Below are 25,673 nucleotides of genomic sequence, written 5' to 3' on the forward strand. Positions count from 1 at the left end.
ATTCAGTATCTGCTGGTATGTGAGCATACCCCTCCCCCGGCCTCACATGAGCTCGGAGCCGCGGGGCGACATGGTTCTAAACCCGGGGAGCCCCACAGAGCTTCCACCGGGACCTTCTCCTCCGCTCCGGTTCTCCCGTTATGTCTCTCCCGGTGGTTCTACCGGGGTCCTGCTGTCCGCTACCCGGGACCTCCCCTCTCCCAGAGCCGCCTCACAGAACCCGAGCCCGAGGCTTCTCGGCCTCTCCCCGGAGCTCCAGCGGGGTGTCCCGGCTGCTGCTGCCCGGGCGGCCGCTGCTGTCTCTGGGGTTGCTGCAGCTGCTGCTCGGAGGCTCTATGGTGGCTCTGTCCTTCGGAGCTCTGTCCCTCAGCAGCTCTACCACTATCAGGACGTCCTGCCCCTTCTGGGCCGGGTCGTCGGTGAGTACCGACCCAGCACCCACACCTACACACCCGGTCATAGTCCCGGGCCTGGTCCCGTCGGTCCATGTCTGTCAATCACTGTAATAACAAAGAGTCAACATGTTATATTTCTATTGTTTTAATGTTGATTCTGTCATAAGTTTGAGAAAAATAAATAAAAAAAGAAAGAAAGAATCTGAGGCCAAAGGTCTGTTAACACGTTTATTGAATTAATGTCACACATGAGAACCATGTGTCAAACTCATTTTAGTTTAGGGCCAAATATGGACCAGTTTCATCTGAAGGTTTTAGTCAGGAATTCCATCATTATTGTCCCTAAATTGACAATATCCAGGCAATAAAGGCCGACTTTAGGTCATTCTGTGCTCTAGGCAAGAAATAAATAAATAAAAATAAAAAAGTCTATACACAGTGTGTACACATTGTTATTTAGTTTAAATATCAAGACAAATCGATGCAATTCTGCGACACAACAAACCATTGAAAAAAATACAACCTATTTTTAAAATTAGAATTATTCAGTATATTGTAGATGTCCTGAGAGAACAACAACAACAACAATTGTGCAAAATCCAAAAGCAATGCATAACAGTGCAATCAAAAGTTAAAATAAAATATAAAAGTTTCAGTACAAAGAAATGTCTTCTCTCCTGTTTGGTTTTACTACTCACACACAATAGAATTATATCGAATAAAATAAGAATGAAAATGAAATAAATACAAATATGCATACATTTGTGCAGCAGGTATATTTGCAGATTTTTTTATATTAATATTTAATTAAGAGAAAACATGTACACTAATTGGTGTGTTTCAGGTTTATTATACCTTTTTAAATTATTGTTATTATTATTATTATTTGGGGGTGGGTGCAATTTGGCGCCCCTCCAGCAGATAGCGCCCTAGACGGCCGCCTGTGTTGCCTGGCGGAACGGTCGGCCCTGAGATATAAGGGTTCTCTCCAGTGCTGTTGAGCGTAGGGCCCCCGACGTTGTAATTTTGCTGCTCTACGGAGTGATGTCGCCCCCTACGGAGCGTTTTCTACAGCGTAGGGGGGATTTTCAGTTATTTTTTCCCTTTTTAATCAGTACCGTCATAATAATTGTTGCACATTTGGACACAAAATCGACTTCAACGGGTTGTTTTAACTCTTGTGGGGGCGTGTCCATAACAGTCCTAATATTACTGCGGGTGCCACATATTACCTCATTTAAATTTGCATGTTCGACTCTTCGTCTTTTGAATGAAATGTTATTTCTTGTCTTTACAGTGTCTGAGCATTTATTATTGGAGGATAGGGCTGCACGATTTGGACAAAAAACCTAATTGCGATTTTTCTGACAGATATTGCAATTTCGATTTGATTTACGATTTAAAAAAATATTTTATACATTTAAATGCAAATGCACTTTTTTTTTTTTTTTTAATTCTGTTTTCCACATCCATTTTTTAGAAATTCTGTTTTTTGCACTTCCTGTGGTGTTGACCTTTGACAGCATGTGCAGACAAGTAGAAAATTTTTTTTAAAAAATAAATAAAAAAAATTCTGTTTTTTAGAAATAATAAATATTTTCTTTAGAAAATATTAGTTCCTGTGACTCCTGTGAGGAAATAAAATATTAATAAATTAAAAAAAACATAACTGAACAAAAATGTATGTCAAAAATAAAGTAAGAGACAATTAAATGTAAGTTGTACTGTGAGGAAACAAAATAAATACCAATAAAGAAAACTATAATCAAACAAAAAGGTACAGTATGTCAAAAATAAAAATGTAATTTAAAATAATGAGTAAGATACAATTAAAAGGTAGATATAAGATGTACTGACATGGATTATTCTGACTGCTCCTTTTTAATTATTCATGTCATGTAAAGATGTATGAGAGCAGCATTAATGTCATCATATTTCCCCTCAGGGATCAATAGTTTACTGAATCTGATCAGGTTTATTGATTAAGTTTTGATCAACTTAATTTCAATTAACCTAATTTAAATCATCCCGATGACATCATCCAGACCGTAATAATTAAACAAAAATAAATGTGCATGACACATTATGTGTAAGAAGTGTTTTATCCACAGATCTTCTGTAGACCTGATGAGATGTTTAAACGCTCTGAGCAGGTGAAGATGATTAATGCTGACTCATGTTTTCATGGTGCACAGCAGCGCTACATGAGAAATGAACGGAATTCCATAGACACGATAAAGTAAAAAAAGACACACAAAATGACAACAAAGACAGACACAACATCAACACATTGCAGAAAAGCTCCAAAGACACACAAATTGCCAACTAAAGGCATAACAATACAAAAAACAACAACAAAAATACAGAAAGTGAGCCACAAAAACACAAATCGACAACAAAAATGCAGAAAATTACAAGAACACAAAAAACAGAAAACCACACATAATACTGCACTATTATCTTATTATTATTATATTTTATTATTATTTTTATTTTTTTATTTTTATATTATTATTATTATTATTATTATTATTATTATTATTATTATTATTATCTTGTTATTTTATTTAGTTTTGCACATTCTAGTCTAACTACTGTTTATATTTATGTTTATGTTTATTATTATTTTTTCTAGTTGACCAAGTCAAATTCCTCATGTGTAAAACATACATTACTTGGCAATAAAGTTGATTCTGATTCTGATAATGAGTAAAAATGAACAAAACAAAACCACAAAGACAAAAAAAGAGACAAAAACCCTTTATTTTCACTGTATCAATGTTGTGATTGGACATTATTCTAAATGCTGATTCTGTTAAGTTATTAAATTCTTAAATGCATTGAGGATTGAAATAGTTTAACATGGTCTGACGGTATGTTTACTGACACATCGTGACCGGGTGTTTTCGTGCTATGTAAATATTAGCGCAAATTAAATGTTTTTTTCTTTTAAAAAACACGATTTAAAAAATTAATTCGGACATTTTTTGGATTGATACGACAATCGCTCGGTGAAATATTGCAATTAATTGCTGAATCAATTTTTTTCTTACACCCTTATTGGCACATAGCTGTGATTCAAGAAACTGACAGATCATGACAGACAGGAATGGATACAGGCTTATTTGATACATTAATATTGTGTCTCTAAGCTGAGTTTTCCCATATTTATACAGAACCAGACTAATTCTGACCTTTGTTGTTGTGTTCAGGTCATTCTGTCTGGTATCATTGGTCTCATCACATGGAAGAAACCACTGCTGCTGTTGGTGAGTCTGTGATGGGATGATAACACCTATATAATACATCTATATCATAGACATCATTACTGCTTCAATCATGTTTTCTCTTCAGTTCCTTCTGGAGATTAAATTAATAAAACAAGGCCAATACGTGGACTTAAAGGTATAGAGGAGGATTTTCCCAAAGTTTAGAAAAGAAACGATCTCTCCACTTTTTGAAAAAATGCACATGCGCATCACTCTACCTGCTCCAAGAGGGAACGCCTATTAAACGTGTGCAAGAGAGCGTGCACGAGCCCAGTTTTCCTCGTGCACAGCTCTGTTTACAAGTTGGTGTCCGTATCGTAGGGCCCTATAAAATCCATTTTATTTTTTTCCAAATTCCGTTTTTTCCATTTTAATTTTTTAAATTCCGTTTTTTAGAATTATTTATAATTTTTTAAAGAAAATATTAGTTTTTAAATCCTATGAGGAAACAAAATAAATACTAAAAATAAAAAAAAAACTCATAATTAAACAAAAATGTATGTCAAAAATAAAGTACATACAATTAAAAGGTAAATATAAGTTGTAGTGTCATGGATTATTCTGACGGCTCTTTTTCAATTATTTATATGTCATATAAAGATGTATGAGAACAACATTAATGTCACCTGATTTCCTCTCAGGGATCAATGGTTTACTGAATCTGATCAGGTTTATTAATTAAGTTCTGATTAACTTAGTTTAAATTAACCTAATTTAAATTATCTTCTGTGTAATTTGGAATTTGACGTTGACGAGATGTTGCACTTAATTACTTTAACACCATGAAATACACTGAAGTTAAAAAAACAAAACATCTTTTTAAGGAAAACAACAAAACAAAACAGTGTTCTGGCTAATAAACCATTCACTCTCTAAATAGAAGATTAAGATCAATTAAGCATAAATTTTGATTGTTTTCATTACTTAATTTTTTATTAATTCATTATTTCAACATGCATTTTACTGTAGCTCTGATGAGATGTTGTTCGGGCTGTGCACTGAATAAGCGGTCCCCAGAAAAATGGGACGGGAGCTGCTGTCTCGGAGGGTGCAGAGTGTTTACCACAGTGACTCGGCTCTACAGAGAGTGATGGATGGAGTGATGTTAGTTGTCGCTTGAATTCGCTTTAAGAAATGTTCAAATTTTTCAACTTTGAGTGACGAGGTCATGCTTGACTAGTCGCTCAAATTACGCAAGTCACGTTGCTTGAGGGAAGATTACTTGAGATTGCATAATTTATATTAATTTTAATGTAATCTAGTCGCTTCAGTCGTGTTCGGTGTGAACGTTGCTTAGTGCGCAGGCGCATCAAACAAAAACTAGCTGGGAAGGAGCACAAATGACGGCCTTACATCAGAATTATTGACAATTAGGAGGGCCAATAGTCCAGATGATTCACCTGGAATTGGAAGCCAAAATAACATCCTCCACAATACTTTTAAGATAATTTGTGTTTAAACAAAACTACTGTATTAACCCTGGAACGATATCGTTTTTTAACCGATATAATAAACCCAATAAAAAGTGATTATCATCAAATTATGACAATACATGACAAATTAGAGTTGTGTTTTTTTTTATTTTCAACTATGCATAAAAAAACTACCATGGGTGGAAAATATTAAAGGTCCAGTATTCTGTAATTTTTACCATCTCCATTTGTTCTAAGAACCCCAACAACATAGTCTTTGAGGTTTATTTTCCCAAACTCACCTGTTTTCTGGAGTTTTAGCCTCTGAAAAGTCACTTTCAGACTGCTCCTAAAAACAGGCTGTTTTTTGGTCCTTTATGCATATTCATGAGCGGGCGTAAACAAACACAGAAATACTCAATTTAAGACTAGTCCATTGTTTTGTCCTAGCGCTGCGTCGCATTGGGTCACAAACATGTCAGATCATCCCATAAAGGCAATTAAAAAGCAATATAACGGCTACTAAAAGTGGAACTGATAGTGAGCGCTCAATGCCGCGCTTCGGTTTGTCTATATACTGGATTATCTATACTGGACGTAAACATATTAACTGTAATATCAACCTGCCTGTGCTATGTTTGTTTTAGCTGTGGGGTAGTTTGAGAGGGAGGAGCTCACATTCTTATAGGGTAGGAGGAGCCAGGATTGTCACGAGGAGGAGTTTCCACCTTATGACATCATGAGGGGAGAAAAATCTAACTGTCCAGTTTGGGGCTGACTTTTCACAACATGTGGAATAACAAGGGAGGGAGGAAACAGAACTTTTTCAACTTTGTCCCTCTGAATGAGGCTAAATAAATATATATCACTGTAACAAAACCATTATAAAGTGAATTTTTTATAATATTGGCCCTTTGACCAAAATTACTGAAAAATTAGGAACGTAAGAACAAAAAATTCTTAGGAAAAAAAATTAAACTTGGTCTATTTTTGTTCCACACAATCTTAAAATAAAATTAAAAATGGTCAAAAAATCAAGGATATTCAAGAGAGAATTTAAGTTTATTAAGGATATTGGCGGTGCCTTGCATACAGTATGTCACATGTCATTTACACATAAGTGCAAACTAAGGCACAGAGATGTAGAAATTGTAAATATTTCTAAGATAACTTAAGATCAAACTGCTCTGACTTTGGCCCCTGAACTAAAATGAGTTTGACACCCGTGCTATAGAAAGTTAAGGTCACAATTATTTATTGAAGTGTATATTTAATCATTATTTCATGTTTTCTAAGCCTTGATGTTTTTTTGTTATAATTTTGGTTTCTAGGAGGAAATATTTCTCATGATTTCAATGATTGAGAGATTTTAAGAAGGTTTATATGACATTTTTCAAGGACAGATTGTTATAATGAATAATAAAGGTGATTTTAGATAGTTTTTAAGTCTTTTTAATAAAAAGAGAAATAAATGTTTAAACCTTAAGGACAATAACAACTTAACAACTAAAATAAGTTTGACACCTCTGTTTTATGGGGTTATTTATTTCAGGCTCAGTAATTGGGATTATTTGTAATTAAGTAATGGAGAATGTAATTGTAATTTACTTTTTGGGGGAAATAATATTGTAATTTTAATTGTAATTGGAAATAATTGCTGATCACTGTAGTTGTAATGAAGTTGTAATTGAACATGGATATTTGAAGAGGTAATTATAATTGAGAAATGTAATTGAATCCAACCGTGCTGCTGATTATTGATGAATTGATTGAATAATGACTGGTTTGTGTACGTAGGGTGCAGGGATGGTTTAATGTGATCTAATGTCATCTCATATCTTTCTGTGTTTGCATGTGACCTTCATCACATGCCCCCCCCTCCACTCCAGGTCAATGTGTTTGTCCTGCTGTCTGTGGTGTGTGTGCTCCTTAACCTGGCTGGATTTATCCTGTGCTGCCAGGGAGCCCAGTTAGTGTCCAGTATGACCAACTGCCAACTGGTGAGGACCACAATTATTAGAATATGTTTCATATCAAGGTTTCCCACATTTTACCATTTAAAAAATATAAATCTAGGGGTATACTGACATAAAAAACACCAAAAATATTAAAACTTATATTGTCACCAAGGAAAGAAATTAGATGATAGATATTTGTTTTAAGTGTATTTTACAGCTGATTTAGGACCTGTTGTCATTAGAGATGCTAACAGAAAGCTAACAGGTTAGGTTAATTATTTCAGGCTCAGTAATTGTAATTCAACTTTAGTAATTGAGAACATGATTGTAATTGACTTACTGAGGATTAAAAATTATTGTAATTTAATTATAATTGGGAAAAAATCTGGTCACTGTAATTGTAATTGAACATGGATAATTGAAAACGTAATTGTAATGGAAAAATGTAATTGAGCCCAACCCCGGTGCCTGTCATTGACACATTTCCTTTGTTCAGGTCGTCTCATTGTTGGTCCATTTTATGCACAGCATGTTAAATGTTTCACTGCATTTATCTAAAGAGAATATTTCAGGATCTGAATGGGAGTTAGTTTGGTATGAAACCCATGAAGCGTCCTGGTCATTGATGTATTTGTCTGAACCATACACTAATCATTATTGCACCATATCGAGATTCAAGATATATATTGAATTATCTATTTTGGCGATATAGAAAATTACAATGTTACGGTGGCCGTAAACGCTCACAACACAACATAGAATAATAATAATAATGCATCAATTTTATATAGCGCTTTTTGGACGCTCAAAGTCGATTTACAGAATTAAGGGATTATTCTCTCACTCCACACTTAGTGGTGGTAAGCTACTGTTGTAGCCACAGCTGCCCTGGGGCAGACTGATGGAAGCGAGGCTGCCAAAGTGCGCCATCGGCCCCTCCCACTACCACCACCACCAACACTCACTCACACACTACATTCATACTAGGCAATGTGGGTAAAGTGCCTTGCCCAAGGACACAATGACAGATACCACTGGGGTGACTGTCACCCCACTGTGGCACCTGGAATTCTCAGTGGTCTCCATCATCTACTAACCAGGCCCAGAATGACCAACCCCACAACGCAACACAAAATGAAAGCGCGCACAAATCCAAAGTCCTCAACACAACATGAAAGCAGTTCGGTAAAAATCCACAAAGTAGAGTGACGGAAAGGATCGGGCACTAATGTTAACTTCACTCTTCTTCGTGGATTTTTACCGAACTGCTTTTGTGTTGTTCCTCGGTGAGGAAGGTATGGATGCAGCTGCACAGGTGTCTGTTAAGACCCAGGTGGATCAGTTTTGTGGCCAGGTTGTTGGGGGGATGGTGTTGAAAGCGGAGCTGTAGTCAGTGAACAGCATCCGCACGTAGCTGTTATTAGGGTAGTGTGGAGGGCTAGTGACATTGACTTGTTTGCCCTGTAGGCCAACTGGTTTTGGTCCAAGGAGGGTGGGATGTTGTCCTTGATGTGTGCCAGAACGAGTCGTTCAAAGCACTCATCCCTACTGGCCGCTGGTCGGAAGTCATTCAGTGACCTGATTGCAGTCTGTTTTGGTACAGAGGTGATTATGGCTGACTTGGGACTGTGGCCTGTGTCAGGGAGGTGTTGAATAGGTCGGTAAACCCCGCTGCACGCCTGCACAGTGTTTCAGGACCCGTCCTGGTGCTCCATCGGGCTAGTGGCTTTGTTGGGGTTGATTTTGCTCACTTCATGGGGGCTCAGCACCAGCGCACCTGATGGGTCCCACTGCAGTGTCAGCGGTGGGTTGTTGTGGGTTTCCCTGCATTCAAACCTGGCAACCGGTTCAGGTCTTTGGGAGGGATGAGTTGGCAGTAGGTGTTGGGCTGCTGTTGTTTCCTGCATAGTATATTGTCGTTGGGAGTCAGAGCTGTTGAAGTGCTCCTCTATATGTGTATTTGTAGCAACGCTTCACTTCTCTGATACTTTTCCTCAGTTTGAATCTGGCTGTTCTGTAGGACACATGATCCCCTGTGCGGAAAGCAACATCATCATCCTTCAACACAGTTAATGGTTGGGTTTATGGTTGGGGAGTGTACGTATGTTCTTCTCTGTGGTTACATTTATTTACTTATTTTAATCAGGACAGTGTCATTGAGATTAATAATCGAGTTCTGGAAGTCCCACAGTGATGGCTCATGGTGGATTTGAACCTACAACCCTCCAGTTACAAGCCCACTTCTGTAACCACCACTGTCCACTGCATTGTCCATGCAGAAGGTGATGTGATGAGGCAAAGGTGTTTAGGTCTGTGTTGTTGTTATGTGTGTTTAAAAAGGTCTGTCCATGGCTCCTTCAGACCAGACCCTGATGGTGCAAACTATGGGTTTCATCCTTGCAAGAGGTCTGTATGCAGGGTTAACAAATCTGGGTTAAATTTTCTGATGAAAAATGCCACTGTCATTATTGCCAAAATAAAAAAAACATGATAAAGCTTAAATCTCGATATATTGCCCAGCCCTACTTACCACTAGTTTTCCCCAGTAGGAAATGGGTAGAATCCACACAAACAACGGGATCTAACACTAAAGGGGTGTGGCCTGTGCTCGTGTGGTTATTGCTGAACTGTGTTTTTTTTCCAGAGTGAGTCTGGAGACGTGTGCTACTGCTGCTCTCTTTCTCCTGCTTTTAAATGTTCAGAGGACGAGAGGCTGCAGCTCCATCCTGCTCACTCCTGTAGCACCATGAGGATCCTGCTCAAAGTACGTTTATATTCACTGTTCAGATTCAGGGCCTTCCACACATGGTGGTCATGGGCTCATCTTTTTACCATATTTCATGCTTATTTTTTACCATTTTAACCACATTCAGTATTTATCATTCCCATTATTTGCCAGTTTAAATTTGTTCCAATATTGACACTTCGAACCCTTTTTTTCCCACCATCTTTAAGATGACCATAATAATAATAAACGTTCCTGGATAACAGTGGAAATTATTCAGATGAATAAATAAATGTGGTTATCACAGATTCATAGAACAATAGACCATCATTTTACTGACTTTATGGATGGACCCCAAAAATCTCTCCCCTTTATTCCCCCTTATAGATGGTCCTGTCTCCACATGACTGTTCTTCAATGTTCATGTCTGTGTTCAACCACCTTCAGCTACAGTGGGGGTCCCCGCTCTCTGGAACCTTTATTTTGGGGGTCGTGGGCTGAAAAGGATGAGACCCACTGAAATAAAGGACCAAAAACTTTTAGTACAACGAAGTGTGTATGATACTAGTACACTTAAAATATTACTAGTATTACGAGTAGAATATACCACTAGTAAAGCCAAAATATTGTCAAGCCTGGATTTGCATTTCCCTTCCTCTTTATTAGCATATAATGCTTACTATTAGTACCAGTGACACTTTTTGCTGCTTCACTAGTAGTAAAGTGTACTCGTGCACGAGTAAACCAATGTGGAGTTCGTGTACTACTGTGGTTGTTATCACTGATATCCAATTTATGGTCAAACAGCTTTCAACAATATTGTGAAAATCTGAGTAGAGTGACTGGATCCCTAATGTGCTCAAACCTCCTCTGTTCCAGAAAGTTCTCTTTGCACTGTGTGCACTAAACGCTCTGACCACGGCGGTGTGTCTGATGGCTGCTGCCCTCAGATACCTGCAGATCTTCACTGATAGAGCTCCATGTGTGGTAACCTGACACAAAGCAGCAGAAATACTCCTGTTCTACCAACATGGATCGGGGATTATTTTTTCGTGACACTGAATCTCCTCTGTGTGACAGGAGGAGTCCAGGGTGTCGGTGGAGAACAGGGAAGAACCCTCTGTGATCCCAGACCCAGATGACTTTGTGGCCCCCGCTCCCCCTCCCTCGTACTTCTCCACCTTCTATTCATACACACCACGCCTGTCCTTTCGGTGGGTGTTCACACTATCACTGAACAATCAGCATGTTTTCTAGTGAAGGTGGGACGATATCTGGAGCTACGATATATTGCGATATTAACACGTCATCAATGGTAGGAGTGGTTCTGAGAAGGGTGGGGCATAGCTTTCCATCTCTGCTACATCTGTCGTTAGCTTGGTTAGCGTGTCTTTTAAACATCAGGAGACGTAGTTAGTTTCCAAAAGTCTCAACTACTTGAACCTGACGATACAATACGATTCACGATTTGCATGTCGCGATACGATATATCCTGATACTGAACAATACAATGTACTAGGGTGATCATATTTTGATTTCCAATTAAGATGAGACTTGGGCCGACCTCTTCATACTCAAATTACTCGAGGTATTGTTGAATTTACCTTGTAACCACAAAATACAATATAGTAGATAAATAAGTTCTTACTGTTTTTAAAAAAATACTGAAGTCAATGACCTTTATTATACATTATAATAATCTGTCCTAAAATCTCTCAATCATTAAAACAATCAGAAACATCTCCTCATAGACGTAAAAAAAAAAAAACAGAACATTAAATAATCATTAAATATACACTTCAATAAATAACTGTGAAAGTTTCCATCCCATAGTCCCATACTAGCTCTGAGCTTTATTCTGTCTGTTGTCATGGAGACGTGAGGTGATGAGGTCTAGACCAGATGATGGAAACTTTACCTTAACTTCTAAGTTTCTCCCAGTGGCTCCTTCATTTTCTAATCCCTCTCTGAACCTCCATGGAGGTTTTATCATCCATGAACATCTTCATGATGATATTTATTACATAAATCCACCAGTATTTGGTCTCTTTAGATTCATCTTGGACTTTAGTCACTCTTCTCTTTTCCTCGTATGCGACTATTATGTCAAAACAAAGTAGCATCTTTAATGATTATGTCACATGTGAGTAAAATTACTGTAATGACATGATGGTGGATATAAAGCATCAATTATTAGCTTTCAGAAACTGGTGGAATTTCTCAGATAGAGCAAATATTTACTGTATTACTGTCATTTCAATTAAGATGCATTCAGGGTCCCTGGGAAACCTGGAGATTTTGACGAGTTTGTAAAATCCAACCAGTAATGAATTAGATCCAAATGAAATATAAAATTGATTTATTTAATTTATTGACACATTTAAAATATATGATATGATAAATAATGATGTATTTATTCATTTAATTGTGGCACTCCTCATCTTCCAAAGTTTAACAATGTCTGATGGTGACGTTCACTGACACCTAGTGACCAGAAGTTTGTGTGCTACGAATATATTAGTGCAGTTAAAAGTTTTAAAAAATAATAAAAACATGATTAAATTTGCACACTTTTAGGATGGATATGATAATTGCGGCATGAAATATCGCGATATATCGCAGAATTTATTTATTTTTACACCCTTAATGTCGACTAATGCTAATATTGTTGGCATATTCATATCTTAAATCTGGGCTGTAGATTGTTCTAGTTTGATGTTTTCAATGGGTTTAATGTTACACTGGCATTAATTGTCAGTCTCTGTTTTTGCAAAGTGTCATTTTTTGCACTTTAAATAGGACCAATTGGTCTTATTTATGTTATTGTTTATTAAATTTTTTTATAATCCTATGGTGTTGAAAAGGTATTTTTTTGGTCTTTTCCCCCCTTTTTCTAAAAAATACCGTACCGTAAGGTGACCTCTGTCTATCGTCCCACCCTAGTTTACTAGCTGATGTCAGGTGTTTGAAGTTAATCTAATAGTTTGATGAACTTAGTTTTTGGGGTTTTGGTTTTGTTTCAGAAGTCGAGGAAACAACGTGATACCTTTGCCTCACATCTACGGAGCTCGTATCAAAGGTGTGGAAGTGTTCTGTCCGTTAGACCCTCCCCCGCCTTATGAAGCTGTAGCTGGGGGTCACACTGAGGTATTCTCCTTTGTCCTTCATCGTCTGAGCATGACAGAAAATAAAACACGTAGTCATGGTTAACTCTTTCCGTGCCATTGACGTAATATTACATCATTTTAAATCCATACGCTCAGTGCCATTGACGTAATATTGCATAATTTACATTTATCACGGCGATTACTAGAATACACACTGGCGGAGGCTTCTCTTCAAAATCTAAGCTGTAGTGTGATGTAGTAACCAACTGTGCACTGAAGGTGGCAGCAGCGTACCTTTAGATGAGTGATTAGCCACTGACGCTACCATTAGCTAAGGAGGAAGAAGCAGGGACGATGGGAATCATGGCGCTATGAAGTGATATTGTGAAGTATCTAGCAGCTCCCAGCACCACATACTAACACAAAACATGTGTGGATTTGAGTAGATTATTGATAATGTTGTGATCGTTAGATAAAACCATCAACTAAAATACAGTAAGCCTGTGAGCCAGATAGCAAAATATAGGTGACATGTAGGTGGCAGCAGTGCACCTTTGGATGAGAGATCACCCGTGATGGGCAGAGCTCAGAGGGAGAGGAAAGGAATTTACGAGACAGAAAATGGCGCTACGAGAGTTGATGCTAAAGTTCCCACCATCTCACAGCAGCACACACTCAACCAGAGCAACTAAATGTACTATTGAGAGTGTGGCAATGGTGAGAGAAAATGATAAAAATAAACGGGCAAGCGGTGACAGTCGGCATGTCCGGGAGGAGGAGGAAGTTTCGTGTGTGGAGAATGACGGGGGGAGAGACTTGGAGGAACGCCAAAATACAGTAAGAATTCCATTGAACTCTGACATAGATATTAAAATAATAATACTGTTGCCATCAAAAGCCTGATCTCAGTGTTGTTTTTGTAGTTTTATAGAAGGAAACAATGTTGAGGTGTCACTAAAGCAAAAAAAAAAGTAGGGATGTAACGATTCACTCAACTCCCGATATGGTTCGATTCGCGATACTGGGTTCACGATACGATTCTCTCACGATTTATTTTACAAAATGGGACTGTAGTCAAATGATGACTGAAAAATATTATTTTATTTTTTTTTGGGAAAAAACTACTACTACTGTATTATTTTCCTTTTATTTTTAATTGTCAAAAGAATCCCTTGATAAGCTATTCAAAACAATACAATTTAACTAAAAATAAATCTTGAATGAAATAAATAAAGGAATAAAACAAATGAAGAAGAAGCTTATTAATTTAAATTCTGTTTCTATGGTAAACAATGCAAAACTGCATAATAGTTCTTTTTCTTTTTAAAAGTGAAACTGAAAATGTATTTTGTGCCTTAACAATTGGACTTTTAAAAAAAAAAAAACTCCGTCATTTACGATTTAAGTAATATTACAAATATTCTTTCGGTACTAAAGGGGTAAGGAATCATTTATTAACATGTAACATTAACATGTAAGAGTAGAAGGCGGCCAGAAAGAAAGTAGTAGCAGATTCCACCCGCCGGTACACTGCTGGACAAGAGAAGGGATAAATATATGCTGTTTAAAAAAAGTACTGCGATTCAATTTTCAAAGTATCGATGTCAATGGTGATACCTATGAATCGATTTTTAACTGCCTTATGATTAATCGTTACATCCCTACTTCAAAGTCATTAATAGATTTTTTCAGAAAAAGCCATTTTTTTCAGCTGTTTGTCAGAAACTGGTGATTTGTGTGAAACAAATTTATTTTTTCTGATGAAACTAGAGACTTTAATCTTTCAGAATCTGGAATTCAGATAGTCATAACACAAAACATTCTGTGGGTCTTTAAAAATCAGTCAAAATACTCAAAAACGAGACTGAAAAACGACGGCACTGAGGGGGTAGAAATTCTGAAACCGGCATTGAAAGAGTTAAAGTTGTTGCCTCATGCAGCCATATTTATCTCTGTTAACTCAGCAGAGTGTGTCGACTCTAAACCCCGCCTCCATTCCACCCAGAAGCTCAGCTGAAGGTAAGACACGCCCCCACACCCCTAATGTAGCAGTGGAAGGAACAAAAACATCTCATTTATTGAAATAAGAGTGCTTGTCAGTGCCTGATCCTTTCAACGCATGCACTAAACGTATCTACATCTGGTCAGCCTATTTTACGGCAGTTTGTGTTCTTTTGTGTATTTTACGGATAAGGTTGACTATAACCAAGGCAACGGTGACAATAGATTTTGTGTGTGTCTGTGTGTGTGTGTGTGTGTGTGTGTGTGTGTGTGTGTATGTGTGTGTTCAGACACAGAAACACAGACGGTATCTACATCAGAGGCTCCTCCCCCTCCCCCTCATCCTCAGTCTGAACATCTGCAGAATCCTTCGTCTTCATCGTCTTGGTTCAAACCAAAGGTCCGACGTTCTAAGAGTGACCCAGTGTTGATAGACCTCCCTACCAAAGGTTGGTCTGTGTTTAGGGTTTAAAGGTTCTGTGATGGTGCATCCAATAGAGGAAAGTTCACATCTGTGCAGGGTAGAGGTTAATTACCTCTTTAATTATCCATGTTCAATGACAACTCAGTTATGATTACGATGATCAGTATTTTTCTCAAGTACAAATAAAATTACAATTATTTTCCCCTTAAAGTCAATTACAGTTGCATTCTCAATTACCAAACTTCAATTACAATTTATCACAATTACTAAGCTTTTAAGAAATAAGCCCATAAAATATGATTGTCCTTACTATATATAGCCTTATCTCATTAAACAAATCCCAAATTTTGAAATTCTCATACTTTATCTCATTAAAAAAATTGTAATGTTTCCATTTTTATGTCTTACTTTATTTCATAAAGAAAATTACACATTTTTATGCCTTACTATAGTCTCACTAAACCACTGTAACACCATGAATTCTCAGTGGTCTCCATCCTAGTTCTAACCAGGTCCAGCCCTGCTTAGCTTCTGAGTTCTGATGAGATCAGCCAATCACAGGCAGGTATGAACACATATAGATTAACCTCAGAAATGTGGGTGTTTTTCATTATTTTTAATTACCTCAATGCATTTTCACCCCAGTTTAAGTGTTCATCATATTTTAGTTTTTAGGGTCTTATGAGAGCCTTATCTCAGAAAAACATTTTTTTCCATTTTTATGCCGTACTATAGTCTTATCTTATGAAAGAAAATCCAACATTTATCCATTTTTATGCCTTACCATAGTTTTATCTCATTTAAAAAATCCAACATTTTTCCATTTTTATGCCTTACTATAGTCTTATCTTTAAAAAAAAAATCCAACATTTTTTCCATTTTTATGCCTTACTATAGTCTTATCTCATTTAAAAAATCCAACATTTTTCCATTTTTATGCCTTACTATAGTCTTATCTTATGGAAAAAAAATCCAACATTTATCCATTTTTATGCCTTACTATAGTCTTATTTTATTTAAAAAAATCCAAATTTTTCCATTTTTATGCCTTATTAGTCTTATCTCATTAAAACAATTCACATTTTTGCATTTTTATGCCTTACTATAGTCTTATCTCATTAAAATAATCCACATTTTTCCATTTTTATGCCTTACTATAGTCTTATCTCATTAAAAAATTTCACATTTTTCCATTTTTATGCCTTACTATAGTCTTATTTTATGAAAGAAAATCCAACATTTATCCATTTTTATGCCTTACCATAGTTTTATCTCATTTAAAAAATCCAAATATATCCATGTTTATGTGTTACTATAGTCTTATCTCATATAAAAAACAACATTTTTCCATTTTTAAGCCTTACTATAGTCTTATCTCATTTAAAAAATCCAACATTTTTCCATTTTTATGCCTTACTATAGTCTTATCTTATGGAAAAAAAATCCAACATTTATCCATTTTTATGCCTTACTATAGTCTTATTTTATTTAAAAAAATCCAAATTTTTCCATTTTTATGCCTTATTAGTCTTATCTCATTAAAACAATTCACATTTTTGCATTTTTATGCCTTACTATAGTCTTATCTCATTAAAATAATCCACATTTTTCCATTTTTATGCCTTACTATAGTCTTATCTCATTAAAAAATTTCACATTTTTCCATTTTTATGCCTTACTATAGTCTTATTTTATGAAAGAAAATCCAACATTTATCCATTTTTATGCCTTACCATAGTTTTATCTCATTTAAAAAATCCAACATTTTTCCATTTTTATGCCTTACTATAGTCTTATCTTTAAAAAAATCCAACATTTTTTCCATTTTTATGTCTTACTATAGCCTTATTTTATTTTAAAAATTCCAACATTTTTCCATTTTTTTGCCTTGCTATAGTCTTATCTTATGAAAGAAAATCCAACATTTATCCATTTTTATGCCTTACCATAGTCTTATCTCATTTAAAAAATCCAACATTTTTCCATTTTTATGCCCTACTATAGTCTTATCTTATGAAAGAAAATCCAAATTTTTCCATTTTTATGCCTTACTATAGTCTTATCTTATGAAAGAAAATCCAAACTTTTCCATTTTTATGCCTTACCATAGTCTGATCTCAATAAAAAATCCAACATTTTTCCATTTTTATGCCTTACTATAGTCTTATCTTTAAAAAAATCCAACATTTTTTCCATTTTTATGTCTTACTATAGCCTTATTTTATTTTAAAAATTCCAACATTTTTCCATTTTTTTGCCTTGCTATAGTCTTATCTTATGAAAGAAAATCCAACATTTATCCATTTTTATGCCTTACCATAGTCTTATCTCATTTAAAAAATCCAACATTTTTCCATTTTTATGCCCTACTATAGTCTTATCTTATGAAAGAAAATCCAAAATTTTCCATTTTTATGCCTTACTATAGTCTTATCTTATGAAAGAAAATCCAAATTTTTCCATTTTTATGCCTTACTATAGTCTGATCTCAATAAAACAATTCACATTTTTCCATTTTTATGCCTTACTATAGTCTTATCTTTAAAAAAATCCAACATTTTTTCCATTTTTATGTCTTACTATAGCCTTATTTTATTTTAAAAATTCCAACATTTTTCCATTTTTTTGCCTTGCTATAGTCTTATCTTATGAAAGAAAATCCAAATGTTTCCATTTTTATGCCTTACTATAGTCTGATCTCAATAAAACAATTCACATTTTTCCATTTTTATGCCTTTCTATAGTCTTATCTCATTTAAAAAATCCAACATTTTTCCATTTTTATGCCTTACTATAGTCTTATCTTATGAAAGAAAATCCAACATTTATCCATTTTTATGCCTTGCTATAGTCTTATCTTATGAAAGAAAATCCAACATTTATCCATTTTTATGCCTTGCTATAGTCTTATCTTATGAAAGAAAATCCAACATTTATCCATTTTTATGCCTTACCATAGTTTTATCTCATTTAAATCATCCAATATTTTTCCATTTTTATGCCTTACTATAGTCTTATTTTATGGAAAAAAATCCAACATTTTTTTCTTTTTTATGCCTTACTGAAGTCTTATCTTTAAAAAAAATCCACATTTTTCCATTTTTATGCTTTACTATAGTCTTATCTCATTAAAAAAATTCACATTTTTCCATTTTTATGCCTTGCTATAGTCTTATCTCATATAAAAAAACAACATTTGTCCATTTTCATGCCTTGCTATAGTCTTATCTCATTAAAAAAATCACATTTTTTTCATTTTTATGCCTTACTATAGTCTTATCTTATGAAAGAAAATCCAACATTTATCCATTTTTATGCCTTACCATAGTCTTATCTCATTTAAAAAATCCAACATTTATCCATTTTTATGCCTTACTATAGTCTTATTTTATTTAAAAAATTCCAACATTTTTCTATTTTTATGCCTTGTTTTAGTCTTATCTCATTAAAAATATCCAAATTTTTTCATTTTTATGCCTTACTATCATCTTATCTTAAAAAAAATCCAACATTTTTTCCATTTTTATGTCTTACTATAGTCTTATTTCATGAAAGAAAATCCAATATTTTTCCATTTTTATGCCTTACTATAGTCTTATCTTATGAAAGAAAATCCAACATTTATCCATTTTTATGCCTTACCAATGTCTTATCTCATTTAATAATTCCAACGTTTTTCCATTTTTATGACTTACAATAGTCTTATGTTAAAAATGCCAACATTTTTTTCTTTTTTATGCCTTACTATAGTCTTATCTCATTAAAAAAATCCACATTTTTTCATTTTTATGCCTTACTATAATCTTATCTCAATAAAAAAAAATTGACATTTTTCCATTTTTATGCCTTGCTATAGTCTTATCTTATGAAAGAAAATCCAACATTTATCCATTTTTATGCCTTACTATAGTCTTCTCATTAAAAAATTCCAAATTTTTTTCATTTTAATGCCTTACTATAGTCTTGTGTTAAAAAAAGTTCAACATTTTTTCCATTTTTATGCCTTACTATAGTCTTATCTTATGAAAGAAAATCCAACATTTATCCATTTTTATGCCTTACCATAGTCTTATCTCATTAAAAAATTCACATTTTTCCATTTTTATGCCTTACTATAGTCTTATCTCAATAAAAAAAATTGACATTTTTCCATTTTTATGCCTTGCTATAGTCTTATCTTATGAAAGAAAATCCAACATTTATCCATTTTTATGCCTTACCTTAGTCTTGTCTTATTTAAATCATCCAACATTTTTCCATTTTTATGTCTTACTATAGTCTTATCTCATGAAAGAAAATCCAATATTTTTCCATTTTTATGCCTTACTATAGTCTTATCTCATTAAAAAAAATCTAAATTTTTCCATTTTTATGTCTTACTATAGTCTTATCTTATGAAAGAAAATCCAATATTTATCCATTTTTATGCCTTACTATAGTCTTATCTCAATAAAAAAATCCACATTTTTCCATTTTTATGACTTACAATAGTCTTATCTTATGTTAAAAATGCCAACATTTTTTTCTTTTTTATGCCTTACTGAAGTCTTATCTTTAAAAAAATCCAAATTTTTCCATTTTTATGCCTTACTATAATCTTATCTCATTAAAAAAATTGACATTTTTCCATTTTTATGCCTTGCTATAGTCTCATCTTATGAAAGAAAATCCAACATTTATCCATTTTTATGCCTTACCTTAGTCTTGTCTCATTTAAATCATCCAACATTTTTCCATTTTTATGCCTTACTATAGTCTTATCTTATGAAAGAAAATCCAACATTTTTCCATTTTTATGCCTTACTATAGTCTTATCTTAAAAAAAATTCAACATTTTTTTCCATTTTTATGCCTTACTATAGTCTTATCTTGTGAAATAAATTCCAACATTTTTCCATTTTTATGCCTTACCATAGTCTTATCTCATTAAAAAAATCCACATTTTTCCATTTTTATGCCTTACTGAAGTCTTATCTCAATAAAAAAAATTGACATTTTTCCATTTTTATGCCTTGCTATAGTCTTATCTTATGAAAGAAAATCCAACATTTATCCATTTTTATGCCTTACCTTAGTCTTGTCTTGTTTAAATCTTCCAACATTTTTCCATTTTTATGCCTTACTATAGTCTTATCTTATGAAAGAAAATCCAACACTGTTCCATTTTTATGCCTTACTATAGTCTCACTAAACCACTGTAACACCATGAATTCTCAGTGGTCTCCATCCTAGTTCTAACCAGGTCCAGCCCTGCTTAGCTTCTGAGTTCTGATGAGATCAGCCAATCACAGGCAGGTATGGATACATATAGATTAACCTCAGAAATGTGGGTGTTTTTCATTATTTTTAATTACCTTAATGCATTTTCACCCCAGTTTAAGTGTTCATCATATTTTAGTTTTTAGGGTCTTATGAGAGCCTTATCTCAGAAAAATATTTTTTTTCCATTTTTATGCCTTGCTATAGTCTTATCTTATGAAAGAAAATCCAACATTTATCCATTTTTATGCCTTACCATTGTCTTATCTCATTTAAAAATTCCAACGTTTTTCCATTTTTATGACTTACAATAGTCTTATCTTATGTTAAAAATTCCAACATTTTTCCATTTTTATGCCTTGCTATAGTCTTATCTCATTAAAAAAATCCAAATTTTTTCATTTTTATGCCTTACTATCATCTTATCTTCAAAAAAATTCAACATTTTTTCCATTTTTATGTCTTACTATAGTCTTATCTCATGAAAGAAAATCCAATATTGTTCCATTTTTATGCCTTACTATAGTCTTATCTCATTAAAAAAAATCTAAATTTTTCCATTTTTATGCCTTACTATAGTCTTATCTCAATAAAAAAAATTTTACATTTTTACATTTTTATGCCTTGCTATAGTCTTATCTTATGAAAGAAAATCCAACATTTATCCATTTTTATGCCTTACCTTAGTCTTGTCTCATTTAAATCATCCAACATTTTTCCATTTTTATGCCTTACTATAGCCTTATCTTATGAAAGAAAATCCAACATTTATCCATTTTTATGCCTTACTATAGTCTTATCTCAATAAAAAATTCCAACATTTTTTCATTTTAATGCCTTACTATAGTCTTATCTTGAAAAAAATTCAACATTTTTATCTCGTGAAATAAATTCCAACATTTTTCCATTTTTATGCCTTACTATAGTCTCACTAAACCACTGTAACACCATGAATTCTCAGTGGTCTCCATCCTAGTTCTAACCAGGTCCAGCCCTGCTTAGCTTCTGAGTTCTGATGAGATCAGCCAATCACAGGCAGGTATGGATACATATAGATTAACCTCAGAAATGTGGGTGTTTTTCATTATTTTTAATTACCTTAATGCATTTTCACCCCAGTTTAAGTGTTCATCATATTTTAGTTTTTAGGGTCTTATGAGAGCCTTATCTCAGAAAAATATTTTTTTTCCATTTTTATGCCTTGCTATAGTCTTATTTCATTTAAAAAATTCACATTTTTCCATTTTTATGCCTTACTATAGTCTTATCTTATGAAAGAAAATCCAACATTTTTCCATTTTTATGCCTTACCATAGTCTTATCTCATTTTAAAAATCCAACATTTATCCATTTTTATGCCTTACCATAGTCTTATCTCATTTTAAAAATCCAACATTTTTCCATTTTTATGCCTTACTATAGTCTTATCTTATGAAAGAAAATCCAACATTTATCCATTTTTATGCCTTACCATAGTCTTATCTCATTTAAAAAATCCAACATTTTTCCATTCTTATGCCTTACTGAAGTCTTATCTTTAAAAAAATCCAAATTTTTCCATTTTTATGCCTTACTATAGTCTTATCTCATTTTAAAAAAATCCAAATTTATCCATTTTTATGCCTTACTATAGTCTTATCTCATTTAAAAAATCCAACATTTTTCCATTTTTATGCCTTACTATAGTCTTATCTTATGAAAGAAAATCCAACATTTTTCCATTTTTATGCCTTACCATTGTCTTATCTCATTTAAAAATTCCAACGTTTTTCCATTTTTATGACTTACAATAGTCTTATCTTATGTTAAAAATGCCAACATTTTTTTCTTTTTTATGCCTTACTGAAGTCTTATCTTTAAAAAAATCCAAATTTTTCCATTTTTATGCCTTACTATAATCTTATCTCATTAAAAAAATTGACATTTTTCCATTTTTATGCCTTGCTATAGTCTCATCTTATGAAAGAAAATCCAACATTTATCCATTTTTATGCCTTACCTTAGTCTTGTCTCATTTAAATCATCCAACATTTTTCCATTTTTATGCCTTACTATAGTCTTATCTTATGAAAGAAAATCCAACATTTTTCCATTTTTATGCCTTACTATAGTCTTATCTTAAAAAAAATTCAACATTTTTTCCATTTTTATGCCTTACTATAGTCTTATCTTGTGAAATAAATTCCAACATTTTTCCATTTTTATGCCTTACCATAGTCTTATCTCATTAAAAAAATCCACATTTTTCCATTTTTATGCCTTACTGAAGTCTTATCTCAATAAAAAAAAATTGACATTTTTCCATTTTTATGCCTTGCTATAGTCTTATCTTATGAAAGAAAATCCAACATTTATCCATTTTTATGCCTTACCTTAGTCTTGTCTTGTTTAAATCTTCCAACATTTTTCCATTTTTATGCCTTACTATAGTCTTATCTTATGAAAGAAAATCCAACACTGTTCCATTTTTATGCCTTACTATAGTCTCACTAAACCACTGTAACACCATGAATTCTCAGTGGTCTCCATCCTAGTTCTAACCAGGTCCAGCCCTGCTTAGCTTCTGAGTTCTGATGAGATCAGCCAATCACAGGCAGGTATGGACACATATAGATTAACCTCAGAAATGTGGGTGTTTTTCATTATTTTTAATTACCTTAATGCATTTTCACCCCAGTTTAAGTGTTCATCATATTTTAGTTTTTAGGGTCTTATGAGAGCCTTATCTCAGAAAAATATTTTTTTCCCATTTTTATGCCTTGCTATAGTCTTATCTCATTTAAAAAATTCACATTTTTCCATTTTTATGCCTTACTATAGTCTTATCTTATGAAAGAAAATCCAACATTTATCCATTTTTATGCCTTACCATTGTCTTATCTCATTTAAAAATTCCAACGTTTTTCCATTTTTATGACTTACAATAGTCTTATCTTATGTTAAAAATTCCAACATTTTTCCATTTTTATGCCTTGCTATAGTCTTATCTCATTAAAAAAATCCAAATTTTTTCATTTTTATGCCTTACTATCATCTTATCTTCAAAAAAATTCAACATTTTTTCCATTTTTATGTCTTACTATAGTCTTATCTCATGAAAGAAAATCCAATATTGTTCCATTTTTATGCCTTACTATAGTCTTATCTCATTAAAAAAAATCTAAATTTTTCCATTTTTATGCCTTACTATAGTCTTATCTCAATAAAAAAATTTTTACATTTTTACATTTTTATGCCTTGCTATAGTCTTATCTTATGAAAGAAAATCCAACATTTATCCATTTTTATGCCTTACCTTAGTCTTGTCTCATTTAAATCATCCAACATTTTTCCATTTTTATGCCTTACTATAGCCTTATCTTATGAAAGAAAATCCAACATTTATCCATTTTTATGCCTTACTATAGTCTTATCTCAATAAAAAATTCCAACATTTTTTCATTTTAATGCCTTACTATAGTCTTATCTTGAAAAAAATTCAACATTTTTATCTCGTGAAATAAATTCCAACATTTTTCCATTTTTTATGCCTTACTATAGTCTCACTAAACCACTGTAACACCATGAATTCTCAGTGGTCTCCATCCTAGTTCTAACCAGGTCCAGCCCTGCTTAGCTTCTGAGTTCTGATGAGATCAGCCAATCACAGGCAGGTATGGATACATATAGATTAACCTCAGAAATGTGGGTGTTTTTCATTATTTTTAATTACCTTAATGCATTTTCACCCCAGTTTAAGTGTTCATCATATTTTAGTTTTTAGGGTCTTATGAGAGCCTTATCTCAGAAAAATATTTTTTTTCCATTTTTATGCCTTGCTATAGTCTTATTTCATTTAAAAAATTCACATTTTTCCATTTTTATGCCTTACTATAGTCTTATCTTATGAAAGAAAATCCAACATTTTTCCATTTTTATGCCTTACCATAGTCTTATCTCATTTTAAAAATCCAACATTTTTCCATTTTTATGCCTTACTATAGTCTTATCTCATTTTAAAAATCCAACATTTTTCCATTTTTATGCCTTACTATAGTCTTATCTTATGAAAGAAAATCCAACATTTATCCATTTTTATGCCTTACCATAGTCTTATCTCATTTAAAAAATCCAACATTTTTCCATTCTTATGCCTTACTGAAGTCTTATCTTTAAAAAAATCCAAATTTTTCCATTTTTATGCCTTACTATAGTCTTATCTCATTTTAAAAAAATCCAAATTTATCCATTTTTATGCCTTACTATAGTCTTATCTCATTTAAAAAATCCAACATTTTTCCATTTTTATGCCTTACTATAGTCTTATCTTATGAAAGAAAATCCAACATTTTTCCATTTTTATGCCTTACCATTGTCTTATCTCATTTAAAAATTCCAACGTTTTTCCATTTTTATGACTTACAATAGTCTTATCTTATGTTAAAAATGCCAACATTTTTTTCTTTTTTATGCCTTACTGAAGTCTTATCTTTAAAAAAATCCAAATTTTTCCATTTTTATGCCTTACTATAATCTTATCTCATTAAAAAAATTGACATTTTTCCATTTTTATGCCTTGCTATAGTCTCATCTTATGAAAGAAAATCCAACATTTATCCATTTTTATGCCTTACCTTAGTCTTGTCTCATTTAAATCATCCAACATTTTTCCATTTTTATGCCTTACTATAGTCTTATCTTATGAAAGAAAATCCAACATTTTTCCATTTTTATGCCTTACTATAGTCTTATCTTAAAAAAAATTCAACATTTTTTCCATTTTTATGCCTTACTATAGTCTTATCTTGTGAAATAAATTCCAACATTTTTCCATTTTTATGCCTTACCATAGTCTTATCTCATTAAAAAAATCCACATTTTTCCATTTTTATGCCTTACTGAAGTCTTATCTCAATAAAAAAAATTGACATTTTTCCATTTTTATGCCTTGCTATAGTCTTATCTTATGAAAGAAAATCCAACATTTATCCATTTTTATGCCTTACCTTAGTCTTGTCTTGTTTAAATCTTCCAACATTTTTCCATTTTTATGCCTTACTATAGTCTTATCTTATGAAAGAAAATCCAACACTGTTCCATTTTTATGCCTTACTATAGTCTCACTAAACCACTGTAACACCATG

At 33.2% G+C, this 25,673-nt stretch overlaps 1 protein-coding gene across 5 annotated transcripts in view; it reads left to right on the forward strand.

The window, feature by feature from the left end:
- fam189a2 (family with sequence similarity 189 member A2) overlaps positions 1 to 25,673 on the forward strand; it is a 30,565-nt gene continuing 4,892 nt past the window's right edge. The window contains exons 1-9 of one of the 5 annotated variants that reach the window (XM_028456488.1): positions 1 to 419; positions 3,608 to 3,664; positions 6,966 to 7,076; positions 9,679 to 9,798; positions 10,639 to 10,746; positions 10,840 to 10,973; positions 12,786 to 12,906; positions 14,834 to 14,885; positions 15,158 to 15,316. In XM_028456488.1, coding sequence (XP_028312289.1) covers positions 141 to 419; positions 3,608 to 3,664; positions 6,966 to 7,076; positions 9,679 to 9,798; positions 10,639 to 10,746; positions 10,840 to 10,973; positions 12,786 to 12,906; positions 14,834 to 14,885; positions 15,158 to 15,316 — 1,141 coding nt within the window. In that variant the 5' untranslated portion in view covers positions 1 to 140. Of the gene's footprint in view, positions 420 to 3,607; positions 3,665 to 6,965; positions 7,077 to 9,678; positions 9,799 to 10,638; positions 10,747 to 10,839; positions 10,974 to 12,782; positions 12,907 to 14,830; positions 14,886 to 15,157; positions 15,317 to 25,673 lie in introns of all 5 variants that reach the window. The other 4 variants (XM_028456487.1, XM_028456485.1, XM_028456486.1 and 1 more) reach the window with 4 other exon arrangements.

The sequence above is a fragment of the Gouania willdenowi genome, chromosome 9 (assembly GCF_900634775.1).
Source record: "Gouania willdenowi chromosome 9, fGouWil2.1, whole genome shotgun sequence".
Classification (NCBI taxonomy): domain Eukaryota; kingdom Metazoa; phylum Chordata; class Actinopteri; order Blenniiformes; family Gobiesocidae; genus Gouania; species Gouania willdenowi.